Source organism: Humulus lupulus, chromosome 8 (genome assembly GCF_963169125.1).
Source record: "Humulus lupulus chromosome 8, drHumLupu1.1, whole genome shotgun sequence".
Taxonomy (NCBI): Eukaryota; Viridiplantae; Streptophyta; class Magnoliopsida; order Rosales; family Cannabaceae; genus Humulus; species Humulus lupulus.
The window spans coordinates 165,661,298-165,674,927 of NC_084800.1; the positions used below are offsets into that span (position 1 = coordinate 165,661,298).

Sequence of the window (13,630 nt, forward strand, 5' to 3'; positions counted from 1 at the left end):
GTCATCGATCTCCAATTTTTGGGGATAACAGTAGGTTATTGCAGACGTTTTGTGGAAAGGTTCTCAAGGATTACTACCCTGCTGAAGGAACAGACATACAAGAACTAGAAGTTTGCGTGGTCAGATAGGTGTGAGAATAACTTCCAGGAGTTGAAGGGGCGATTGATTATAGATCCAGTACTGAGTCTTCCAACAGATTAGGAGTTGAAGGGGCGATTGATTATATATCCTAGTGCAATGCGCCCGATATAACTTATTAGTCATTTATTTAGGGCAGCGGTCCTGGGGTGACTCTATGGTCATGTATTTAGGGCAACGGGCGCCGATGTGACACTGTAGTCACTTATCTTAATAGAATGCATGCATGAGTAGGGTTATTACTGCTAGACATGCTTATTATGATTCTGTAATATGTTATTAACTACTTACGAGCATGTTTAAGTTTTCTTGCTGAGCCTTGGCTCATGGGTGCTATGTGGTGCAGGTAAGGGGAAAGGGAAGCTATATCAGCCATGAATTGGATAGCTTCGGTGGCGACGTGTACATATGTGGTTGCTCGACCACCACGGTCAAACCCTATTTTTCTGCTTAGGTTGGTTGGTTGTAACTTTTGAATTGTAACTAACATTTTAAGCATTATTTTGGGATCCCATATATGAACGTAAACATTTTAATGAAATGGTTATTCATTTTGACCAAAATTTTTAACCCTAAACTATTAATCACGTTTAGTTACACGTTTATGGACAAGAGACTCATTTAGAGAGTCTAACACTATTTAAAACACACAGTGTAACAGTCTTGGCTATCTAGAGCGTTACAAAAACACTTTGTATATCCATTTATTTAGGGCACTAGAAACATCCCACATACTTTGTTTAGCTCTCACAAATCTTTACAATATTATTAATGAAAAACGCAGTCAACAATGCACATTCCTTTTATTTGAAATACTCAAAGTCTATTGGATTTGGTATCTCAATAATGCATAGTCGTCGGTCAAAGACTTCAAGAGAAATTATTGATGTAAGATTTGCTTGTGCAAGATATAGGGTTAAAAGAAAATCTAGTGCTAGTAATAAACGCTCATGTTTAAAGACGGATTGTAAAGCCATGTTGCATGTAAAATGAAGGTTGAATGGAAAATGGTATGTTCACAATTTCATCAAGGAACATAACCATGAAGTTTATCCAAGTCAAGCTCATTATTTTCCATGTCTAGACGCATTACCTCATCCGATAAATATCACATTGATGTCTTACATGCGGTTGGAGTAAGCACATGCAAAATTTATGCTATAATGGCCAAACAACATGGTGGATATGAAAATATTGGACACATTGAAAAGAATATTAGAAATCACTTGGATAAAGAAAGATATTTAGCACTTGGCAAGGTGACGTTAAAGCAATGCTTGAGCACTTTATACATATGCAAGAAGAAAATCCAAATTTCTTTTATGCAATGGATTTAGATGAAGAGAATGTCTTAAAAATGTCTTTTGGATAGATGCTAAAAGTTGTGATGATTATAAAAAAATTCGGAGATGTTGTCTCATTTGATACAACTTATATTACAAATAGGTACAAATTGTCATTTGCTCCATGTATTGGAGTGAATAATCATTTTCAATCTAAAATACTTGGATGTGCATTGCTTGCAAATGAAACTACTTCAACATTTGTTTTGTTAATGCAAACATGGCTTAGAGCAATGGATGGAAAAGCTCTTGGTGTTATTTTAACTTATCAAGACAAAGCTATGAAAGTTGCAATTAAGATTGTTTTCCCACACTCAAAGCATCATTTTTTATGGCATATATTAAAGAAGATTCTTGAAAAGATTGAACATGTTGTAAAAGAAAATGCAAATTTCATGAGGGTATAATTCATGGACTGAGGAACACTTTGAATATAGTTAGAAGAATATAATTGAAACACTTCAACTTGAAGATAATGAATGACTTGAATCTTTGTTTGAAGATCGCACATATTGGATACCAACTTACGTGAAAGACACTTTTTTTATTAGAATGTCTACAATTCAACGATCTGAAAGTATAAATTCTTTCTTTGATGCATGTGTGAACAATAAAACTTCGTTAAAAGAATTTCAAATTAAATTTTTTTAGAGTAAATGGCGGCTATAATACTCAATGTTTTCAAAAAGTTGTACTTTTATACCCATTTTTTTTTTTGTAAATATACTCAATGTCTTCAAAATGTTGCACTTTTATAACTTTTTTTTGTGGTAAATACACTCAATGTTTGTAAAATGTTGCACTTTTATACATATTTTTTATTATTTTGATAAGGGATATTTGCGGCGAAAATACCTAAGTTGTTGGTTTTATAACACTTAAATACCTAACTCTTGTTTTTTGCGGTAAAAATACCTTCCATCAACAATCCTTGGCATCCGTTGGTACCTGACCGTCAAGTTCCATGTAGAGGTAAATCTGGCAATTTGTAATTGGTCCACGTAATTTTAAATATTACAGGTCACCTAAATCCTTTTTTTTTAAAAGTTTCTGATATAATAAATTATAACTAATAAATAAAACTAAAAACTAATATAACTAAAAACTTAACCATCTTTAATTCAAAAAAAAAAAAACTTAACCATCTGAATGAAAAAAAACTAACAACTGGAAAAACTAAGTTGAAGATGAAAAGCATTCTTCTGAATGAGGAAGAAGGAAACGATTTCAAGTGAAGAAACGATTTCAAGCATTCGGACGAAGGAGGAAGACGAACTGAGTTGCAGACGTTGACGGCGATCATTATGGCGAAACGTAGGGGACCTAACGACCCACCACCAGCGTATGGTAAGTTTGCTAGAACCCATTTCAAATTTTTTGTCGGTGTTTTGGGGGTTCTGTTTTGGGGGTTCGGTTTTGGGGGTTATAAATGAGTTAATTTTTTTACATTTTTTATATCAAGTTTGTTGGGGTTCTAGTTGGTGGAGATGCTTTAAAGCATATTTAAGATTATACAGTGGGGTCCATACGTATGGATTTTTGTGGGAATCTCTATGTGACCATTTTGGGGTTTTGACATTTTTTGTGGAGTAAAATAGTGCATCTGATTCTTTGTTGACTATTTTATTCACTAGTACTACTTTTGATTTGGTTTTTTTCCCCTGTGTACTGTTGTTTTGGTGTATATTGTACTTTAATTTACACAGGTGAAAATTGTGAGAAGTTTACAGTCAAATTGCATCATAGGGGGCATTGGTTCACGCCCTTTGGTAATAAAAGATATGATAAAGGGAAAATAGACTACTTTGACAATGTTTCGAAGAGAAAATTCAGCAGGCTTATGCTAGAGGATATTGCTAGCAAATTAGGTTATTCTATGCCTTTCAGGTTTCTATATAAGTCACATGGGAAGCATCTTAATGCTGGGAAGATGGTTGTTGGGCCTAAGGAAGCTTCATAAATACTTCATGAACTGAGAATTTCAGAGGTTGAAGTGTATTTGGTCCTACCTGAGGCTACATTTGGTTTGGAATGGAAGGAAGACCCCACTGCAGTACCCCATATACCTGACCCTCCCCCTAAAATATTAAGGAGATGTGTGATTGAGGAATTACCATTCGATACTGATGTGGTACCTGATGTGGTGGGTATACCTGTAGTGGAACTGTCATCAGATAGTGAGAAAACTGAGTATGGTGATGATGATGAGGCAGAACAAGGGAATGGGAATGAGGATGATTTTTATGCCCATTTTGCTTCGGATAGTGAGGAAGCAGTTGTTGAAATGGATGCTGGGGATGATGCACCCATACCTCAAGCTGACACACAAAATGAGGAGGTCCTACCAGATGAAGTGAATGATGCAAGACATGAGATGCCTGGAAGTTCTAATCAGAGGCAGACAAGAGGGTGTTTGCAAGAGGAAGACTTTGAGTTAAACGATGAGGAGTATGAGCAAGAGGTTGAGGCAGAAAAAGAGATGGGTAGGCCATCTGATCCAACTAAATGGTGGGGCAGTGTGACAAATTTGTGCAGCCAAGGTGTTCAGGGAGATGAGTCAGATGGGGTGGACACTGAAGAAGACTTGCAAAGTCTTGGAAGTGATGGTGAAGAGGTTGGGCCTAGGAAGTCAAAAATACATTACAACCCTAGGTCCAACTTTAAGGATTTCAAATTTGTATTGGGAATGGAATTTGGGACTGCAAAACTACTTAGGACTGCTATTAAAGAGTACTTTATTGAAAGTAATAGAGAGTTTAAATATGTAAGCAATGACATGAGAAGAATTAGGGTCAAATGCAAAGCTAAACAATGTCCTTGGTTGTTGTATGCAAGTGTTTCAAGAGCTGACAACACTACTTTCAAAGTGCAGACTTTAGTAGATAACCACAACTGTGGTTTGGTCCTTAATAATAGTCATGCCGATGCTCCCTGGTTATCTAAGTATTTTTTAGAGCAATTCAGAATCAATCCAGATATGAAGTATAAGACTTTTAGAGAGATGACAACTAAAACCAAGTACTCACATGTTTCTAATTGGGTATTCTACAGGGCAAAGGCCAGAGCAAAAATATTGCTTGAAGGTAGTGTCTCTGAGCAGTATGCTATCTTGGAAGACTACTGCAAAATGATATTGGCTACAAACCCAGGTAGCACTGCCATCATCAAATCAAATATGGTAGAAGGAAAAATGATATTTGAGAGGGTATATATCTGCTTAAAAGCTTGTAAGGAAGGTTTCAGATCTGGCTGTAGACCACTCATTGGTCTTGATGGGTGCTTCCTCAAAGGGTATTGTAAAGGATTGCTTTTGGCTGCAGTAGGAATAGATGCAACAAACTCAATGTATCCTATTGCTTATGCAGTTTGTGAGAAAGAAAACACTAACACTTGGTCTTGGTTTTTAGAATTGTTGAAGGAAGATCTAGATATTGACAGGCCTTCTCAGTTTGCTATGATGAGCGATAGGCAGAAAGGGTTGGAGAATGCTATTGCTTCTGTTTTTGAGGGTGCAGAGGTGAGAAATTGTGTTAGGCACTTGCATTCCAACTTCAAGAAAGACCACCCAGGTTTGTTATTGAAACAACAACTATGGGCAGCAGCAAAGGCAACCACTATTCCAGAGTTTCAAAAGAGGATGAGAGAGTTAAGGGAAACTAGTGAAAATGCTTACAACTGGTTGGCACTAAAGACTCCATCCGAGTGGTCTAGGTCACATTTTAGTGAAATGGTGAAATGTGATATGTTGTTAAACAACCTTTGTGAATCTTTTAATGCTGCAATAGTTGATGCTAGGGACAAGCCGATAATTACTTTGCTAGATAAGATTCGTTATTGGCTAATGAGTCGGTTTTTCAATAAGTGGGAAAGTCTGAAGAAGTGGATACATCCCGTGGGGAAAAGAATATTGCAAGTAGTGGAGAAGAACAAGAGTATTGCCAAGAACTGACTACTAGGGATGTAACTTATCAATTTCAAGTTGACTGCCCAAATAATGAGTCATTTGATGTTGATTTGTTAAAAAGGACTTGCAGTTGCCGAAGATTTCAACTCATTGGTATCCTGTGTGGTCACGCACTGGCTGTCATATGGACAAGTGGGGCAGAGATAATGGACTATATCCATGAATGTTATAAGAAAGAGGCATTTCTGAAAGCTTATGCAGGAATCATATACCCTATGCCAAGCCCAGAGCAGTGGGCAGAGATTGGTTTGCACCCTATATACCCACCTTTTGAAACTAATCTGCCAAGGAGACCAAAAAAGGCCAGAAGAAGAGATTCTGATGAACCACCCCCAAGTTCAACAAAAACTCGAAGGTTTGGTCAGATCCACTTGTGCAAAAAGTGCAAACAGCCAGGCCACACAAGCAAAACATGTCCCAACCCAACAAATGCTCAGGTAATGCATTATTATAACAAATGCTCAGGTAATGCATTGATGAAAGATTACACCAGATTAACTCCATGAATTTTTTATTTGTTAGGTTCCTGCTAAAAAGAAAAGGGGTAGGCCACCGGCTGCAAATCCCACTAAAGCAACAAAGAAAAGAAAAGAACGATTGACAAAGCAAAAACAAAGCTTTTCTCAACAAGGGGGTCCCAAAACTCGAGCCAGACAACATGACCTTTCTCAACAAGGTGGTCCTTCGACTAGGTCCACATAACATGCCTAGACAACCTGCTAGAAGAATGTTCACACTTTTGACAAAGCTTTTGAAGATAGAGAATGAACTAATTTATGTCTAGTTAGGGACTTTTGATGATTTTGTAAATACTTGACTTCACTAGATCTTATGTTTTTGATAGCTATGGGCAACATGGCCTTTGCACTTGATGTAAACCAAATAGGCATTAGATCTTAGTTTGTTTGCTAGTTATGGACAACATGACCTTTAAACTTGATGTCAATACTATCTGGTTCTGGTTCTTACTCTGGTATTGCATCTTAATGAAGTACACTTGTTTATTTTTTTACTTTAGGAATTGCACAATACAAATATAAAACTTAAAACCACCAGATTAAAAATAAACCATCAAATTCAATTTAAACAAATAACACTTACAAAAGGGTCCAACAAATTGGATCATAATTTACAACAAAACATTACAATGATATCTCATAACTTAAAACCATTTGTTGATACATATTAAAACTACTACAATGGCTACAACCCATAATTTTTTATTACTTTTTACCACCCTAACTTCATCTTCATGCTGTACTCCATCCTTGCAATCAGCATCAGATACAAAAATCATATCCTCTCCCACAGATTGATCACTCAAAGCTTGCTGTGTGCTCCAATCGACATGTGTGTTTCCAGAAACAAGTTCATCCTCCAACTGTTTAATTTTTCTCAACAACCCAGGTATGACCACCTTGCTTCGGGCACACATATGAGGGTCTAACCAGGAGAAATACCCACAACCACCATTACTCTGTAAACACAAGAAATCATCAAACCAGTAGAAGTTAAGAAGAGATGAACAAACCCAAAATTTTCAAAAAAAAACTACAAATTAACCACACCCGACTCACAACCACCATTACTCTATAAACACAAGAAATCATCAAACCAGTAGAATTCAAGAAGAGATGAACAAACCCAAAATTTTCAAAAAAAAACTACAAATTAACCACACCCGATACTTATGGCAGCACTTGAATCTTCTTCTAGGATTATCGTTGGTCCAAGAAGTCTTGATGACGACTGCTTTCGATGGCCGACAATTGCAGCTCCATTGTTCCATGGTCACATTCAAATTTTTATGCCCTAGACCTTCATTTTCTTCAAATTGTACACGAAGGATGGGGTTTATAATTTTTAAGTTTTTTATTCAGATGGTTAAGTTTTTAATTCAGATGGTTAAGTTTTTAGTTTTATTTATTAGTTATAATTTATTATATCAGAAACTTTTTTTTAAAAAAAAAGGATTTAGGTGACCTGTAATATTTAAAATTATGTGGACCAATTACAAATCGCCAGATTTACCTCTACATGGCACTTGACGGTCAGGTACCAACGGATGCCAAGGATTGTTGACGGAATGTATTTTTACCACAAAAAACAAGAGTTATGTATTTAAGTGTTATAAAACTAACAACTTAGGTATTTTCGCCGCAAATCTCCCTTTTGATAATAATAAGAATGTTAAGGAAAAATATAGAATTTTAATTATTTTTTAAATTTTAAATTATTTTCTCTTTCTTATTTTTTCTCAAAATAACTATTTAAATTAAACATTAATAATAAAAATAATTAGAAACTTATATATTTTCATTAATTTAAGATATAAGTTTTTTTTTAAAGTACAGAAAAAATATAAGTTTTAATTATTTTGATTAATTTTACTAATCTTATTTTTTTTATTATTTTGAAAGTAAAAATAATTTAAAATTTTAAAAATAACTAGAATCTTATATTTTCCCAAACACTTTTTTATTGTTTCTCAAAATAATTTTTAAAAATAGGTATAAAAGTGTAACATTTTAAAAATATTAAGTATATTTATCACAAAAAAAAATAAGTATAAAAATATAATATTTTAAAAACATTAATTATTTTAACCACTATTTACTCAAATTTTTAATTAAAAATATATGTGCGTCGAAAAAAAAACAATTAAGAATTCTTGCTGCAAATATCACTATATTTGTAATATTAATATTGGTTGAGCTATAGTCAGTCGTTACCAAGCCTCTAAAATGTAAAATGGAGCCACATGTCAAAAAGGATAGCGGTGGAATTTAAAAAAGATTTGAAATTGATTCCAAGGCTAAAATCTTTCCGTTAGACAAAACTCCATAGCCCGCCGATTTAAACTTAAATCCTCCAAAACATTTCTTACTCCTTTGCTCTCTTTCTTACCAAACAGTCAGCTAGACAAATAGCACTCATTCAGGTTCTTCCCAAGTAATTTCAGGTATTTTTTTTTATTTACAGAATATTTTTAATAAATTTTGTTTGCGTTTTATAATTTTTTTTCTTCTTTCTATAAATATTTCTTTTCAATCGGTTCCCTATGTTTCAAGATCAGTGATAGCCATATTTTATTTTTATTTCTTTAAATAAATAAAATTATGAAAATCTTCAGTTATTTAGAACCTGAAAAATGTAACGAGAAATAATCGAGGTGCATTCGTAAGCGATTCTTGGGTCTTTCTCGTTTGAACTTGAGAGTAGAATTCTCTTTAATAAGCCCATTTGTTTGATTTTGTTTTTTTGTTTTTCAAAACGACATCACAATTTTCTGTTTTTTTCTAAATGATACAATGTAGTTTTAGCAGAAACTTTTTCCCCTTTTGCATTTGAGTATGTTAGATAGCATTTGAGTAGGTTAGATAAATTAATATTGTCTGTTCTGAAAATTTTGCAGAAGACAACTCTTTTTTTTGGTAATTCAAGGACAACAATGGGTAGGAATCTATATCCAATACTACAGGAAGAGTTGAAAAATCTTGACAAAGATGCTGATAGTCGCAAAGCCGCAATGAGAGCACTCAAATCCTTTGTGAAAGATTTGGATTCTAAGGAGATCCCTCTCTTCATTGCTGAAGTTTCTCAGAAGAAAGAAGCAGGGTCTTTGTCTGGTGAATGCACGATCTCACTCTACGAAGTCCTCGCCCGTGTACACGGCACCAAAATAGTCCCACTGATAGACAACATAATGACAACCATAATCAAGACCTTGGTTTCGAGTGCAGGATCTTTCCCTCTTCAACAGGCCTGCTCAAAGGTTGTTATGGCTATTGCAAGATATGGTATCGACCCAAGCTTTCATGAAGAAAAGAAGAGACTTATAATTCATTCACTCTGCAATCCTCTTTCAGATTCTCTCCTGGGATCTCAAGAGTGCCTCACTACAGGAGCTGCCCTTTGCTTAAAGGCTCTTGTGGAAAATGACAGCTGGCGTTTTTCTTCGTATGAAATGGTTAACAAAGTTTGTCAGAATGTTGCTGGGGCTTTGGTGGAGAATTACAGTCAGACCAATGCACATATGGGGCTTGTCACGGCTTTAGCAAAACGCAATGCTGTTGCTGTTGAACCATATGCGAGGTTGTTGATACAATCTGGACTTAAGGTAGTAAATGCTGGGATAGAACAGGGGAATTCTCAGAAGAGGTTGTCAGCTATTCAAATGGTTAACATTTTGATGAAGTGTTTAGACCCCTGGAGCATATGCTCAGAGCTTCAGTTGATAATTCAGGAGATGGAGAAGTGTCAATCTGATCAGATGGCATTTGTGAAGGGGGCTGCTTTAGAAGCTTTGCAAACTGCAAGGAGAGTAGCTGCAGGAAAAGGGTTGAATTTTGAGAAAGTGTCTGATTTGGTCACTGGACCAAATTTTAGAGTGGGAAACAATGGCAGGAAGAAGTTTATATTGACTGCTAGAGATCAATCAAATGCATCACCTGGACCACAAATCTTCAATTCCTTTCCTGAATATGACTCGTTGATTGACTCTCCTATTTTATCAACAGAGGATATTCAATACTTGGATAGTGATAGTAGTGGTACTGATAGGATGCTTTGGAATTACGACAATGGAGGTGTTGATGTGTCTCTCAAGGATGGATTTTTCTCTGGAATTGCTGAAGCAAGTGGAATCTCTAACAAGCAACCTAGTACAAATAAGTTTGCTGATAACAAAGAAAATTATGATGAATTTTTAGGATTCTCACAAAGCATTCCCAGAAATAGAATCTCTAGTGGCACTACTAGCAGTCCTTTAGTAAGTTACTCAAGCATTTTTCAGTGTCAATCTCATACTTTACTACATTTTAATATATTATTTATTTGTTGTAAGGGCTAACATATGTGAAACTTTGTGTATCAGACGCCACACACCCCAATCAATGTTGACAACAGCAATATCTTTAGAACTCCGAAGAAGCTTGTTCACTCATTTCAGGAACCAATCAAAATGAACTCAGTTTGTTCTGGAAAACAAGCTAGAAGGTCTAGAAATCATTCCTTGGATGATTTTGAATGGAATTCGGATTCTAGATGTGACCATAACTGTATTTCACCTGATGATTATGAATGTAGAGATAATGAGAACTTGCATGTTGACGTTGAGCAATTTCTAGGCAGCTCTGAATCTGTTTCGTCAACAGAAGACATTCCTACTGATGCTGATTTGCAAGTGTCTCTGGAAGTAGTTGCTGAAAACAAAACCGCTCATTCAAAGGTGGCTCTAAAATTAGTTTGTAGCCTATCTTTTGCAGCACTGGCTATCTTTACTCCACTCTTTTGGTTAAGTAATCAAGATGAGGTTGGATATCTTGTTCCAACTTAATTTAGTTTTAGTTTACTTATTTTAGGCATATGCAATCTTTTAATGGTGCAGACCAGGATTACCAATACTCTTCTATAGATGCTATATTAAATGAAAACAGGAAAACCGTCTTTTGTTTGTAAGAAACTTTGTTTGTGATATTATATCTTGTTACTTTTATAATGTGAAATGAGATTGGACTATGACATTGTGCATCTTTCAACCAAATTGGTGCAATAATATGCTTTCTGGAAGAAAAAATAGGACTATTTTAATTGTAACGAAGTATCGAGAAAGGTTAATTTTCTTTTCATTCTTGTTTGGTTGGTTTGCTCAACCAAATAATAAATACGTAATACATATATATACTTCAGTACATATATATAAATCACTTTTTACATTAATTCACTTTCTTTCCATACAGCTTATTGTCTATGGATGATATGTTAAAATGATCTTTGAGGCATGACTTAGAGATTTGGATTGTACAAATCCTGTCCAAGCCTTAACACTTTTTCAGCTTCCACAACTATCGGCTTAAGCATGGCTGACTGGCCAACACATATATAAGAGTACTTGGCATATAGTTCATGACTTGAACCGGGACTTAACAAGTACAGTTCTTCAAATCCTTTTCTTCCAACTATCACTGAATTTCTTCTACCCTGTTAATGGCAGATGTAGATTGAAAGCAACATCAATGATCAGATTGAGGAAAAGAACATGATTAAAAAAGTTAAAAAATGAATTTACATTGATAGCTTTTTTCAGTGAATGGCTCTTTGGCCTGGGATTTCTCTTTTAAATTCCCTTTTCTAGTCTTTATTATCTTATTTACCATATCAAAACTGAACTCCACTCTAGAGGGGAAAGTGGTGCTCAGCAGTCACACTGAAATGCCCCCATTGACTTGGAATGAGAATTAAAATGAACAACCAATATGCAGCAAAAACAGAATAGTTGTCAAACAAAGCTATTTACGTGCACCTACCATGATATTTGAATATTCAACTTGATATGAGAATATGGAGTTTAGATTTTAAATAAGTACCCGATCGATAATTGTCATGTTCCGTGGAGCGCTAGTGTAGATTTGACTCATCTCTTCTCTTAAATGTTTGTAATTGTCAGTTTCTTCACCCTCCAATTCTTCTTCAGAATCACCTTGGTTGCTCTTTGTTTGATCACCATTACTTTGATTATTATTTGGACGCCAGAAGGCAATTTGATTCAACATTTGGCCAAAACCAAATCCCATTTTCTGGCCAAAGTCAGGAGGAATAATTCCAAAGTTTGATGAAAATGGAGGCCGGCAGAAGAAATCCGATCCTTCTAATCCGATTGCATAAGTTGCATCAGGGGAGCTCACCCTCAGATGGCTCAGAACACACCCAGTCAATTGAACTGGGGCAGAGCTAGAGTTTGATATCACAAGTTCTGAGCTTAATTCATCCTCTTTAAGAGTCACAATGTGTTTTACTTCAACCATGGCCCCTGAATCACTGCTGATAAGTTCTACCTGCACTTCTTAATTATAAAGGTCTGGCTTAAAATTCTATTTACTAAGAGCCCATAAACACATATAAGAAAATTGTTTGAATGAAATAGTTTCTGTTTTATTTAACCTTCAAACTCAGTCAAATTGAGAAATACAAGTAAGAAAAACAATTAAAATGTCATTATCTTTTCATAGATTAGAGTTGTAACCACCCAAAAAAAAAAAACAAGACCTGAATGGACTGCTGAGAATCCCCACTAATATTCTGAAGTGCCCAGTTAGTTGGAGACCAAGAATGACCTTCCCCAGTGGTGAAGTCCAAGACTAAAGAAACCCCTCCCTGAATAGAAGCAGGGCCCTTTTCCTCCTCGAATACAGAAGAGTGCAGCATCTCGTCCGTGCCTCCATGCCACATGGCAGCCTTGTAAGAGGTGATTAAGCCACTTGGCAGCATCAGAATGGCTGTGCTTCCATTCTCCAGAGCCATATTAGCAACACAGCTGTCCCCAATGCCTTGGAAGGTGACTCCATGGCCACTGAACTCTTCCTCCAAGTAATCCACGTTGATAGGATTGTATGGGATTGAAGCCACTCTTGGAAGTATCAATTCTCTCTTGTCATTAGTTGATTTGAAGTGAATGTAATCTGGTGAAAGAGAAGAAGAGGAAAAAGTTTGACTGGTAGCAAGTTTTGTAGTGGGAAAATGAAGAGGATTTGATAAGAAAAGTGAAGTGAAACTAGCCATGGAATGGTACTGTGCCTCTCTCGTTTGCTACCCTTTTTTATCTTTTGGTTTCAGATAATGGGTATATTTGTAATTTTAGGATATCTCATCCATGCTCATATCAAATTTCACCATTTCATCTCTCTTTAATATATTTAAAAAGTATTATATTTTTTTAATTATTATTTAAATTTTAAATAAATAAATAAATATGATCTATATCTCTTCCATATAAAAAAAATATGTAAATAAGATAACTAAAGGTTTTTTATTATTTTTTCCGTTAAAATTAACGGAATATTTTTGTATTTAACTATGTAAACATGACTTAAATTTAAATAAAAATAAATAAATAATAAAACAAATTAAAATAAGATATTTCTAAAATATTTTACAATGATAACTATTTAAAAATAATAAAATCATTAATTTTATAACTTAAATAAAATTTAATTAAACTTAAACTTAATAATATACTAAACATATAACATATAATCTTTTATTATCAGTGTCAAATTCAAAAACTATAACAAACAAAAATAAATTAATTAATTAAAATAGGATATTTTAAAGATATTTTATGATAATTTAAATAATTAAATCATATTTATTTAAAATATAATAAAGGTATACATCATTTTTTAAC

The 13,630-nt window shown here is 34.7% G+C and overlaps 2 protein-coding genes and 1 pseudogene across 3 annotated transcripts; 2 read left to right on the forward strand and 1 right to left on the reverse strand.

Moving 5' to 3' along the window:
• The first annotated feature begins 909 nt into the window (after positions 1-909).
• Positions 910-1,888, forward strand: LOC133796234 (protein FAR-RED IMPAIRED RESPONSE 1-like; annotated as a pseudogene).
• A 6,336-nt stretch (positions 1,889-8,224) lies between these two features.
• On the forward strand, positions 8,225-10,965 carry LOC133798622 (protein SINE1-like). Its single transcript, XM_062237022.1, has 3 exons — positions 8,225-8,407; positions 8,861-10,216; positions 10,322-10,965. Exons 2-3 carry the CDS (start codon positions 8,897-8,899, stop codon positions 10,781-10,783), a joined length of 1,782 nt encoding a protein of 593 aa, XP_062093006.1. The 5' UTR covers positions 8,225-8,407; positions 8,861-8,896; the 3' UTR covers positions 10,784-10,965.
• Positions 10,966-11,048: 83 nt separating this feature from the next.
• On the reverse strand, positions 11,049-13,053 carry LOC133798623 (protein NDH-DEPENDENT CYCLIC ELECTRON FLOW 5). 2 transcript variants are annotated; one of them, XM_062237023.1, is made up of 3 exons: positions 12,493-13,053; positions 11,814-12,281; positions 11,049-11,427 (listed from the first exon to the last, which is right to left on the reverse strand). In XM_062237023.1, the coding sequence occupies exons 1-3, from the start codon at positions 13,003-13,005 to the stop codon at positions 11,233-11,235; spliced, it is 1,176 nt and encodes a 391-aa protein (XP_062093007.1). In that variant the 5' UTR covers positions 13,006-13,053; the 3' UTR covers positions 11,049-11,232. The 2 variants fall into 2 exon arrangements, 1 of the variants encoding a protein (XP_062093007.1); XR_009875967.1 differs by having other exon boundaries at positions 11,202-11,427; positions 11,601-12,281.
• Between the last annotated feature and the right edge of the window lie 577 nt (positions 13,054-13,630).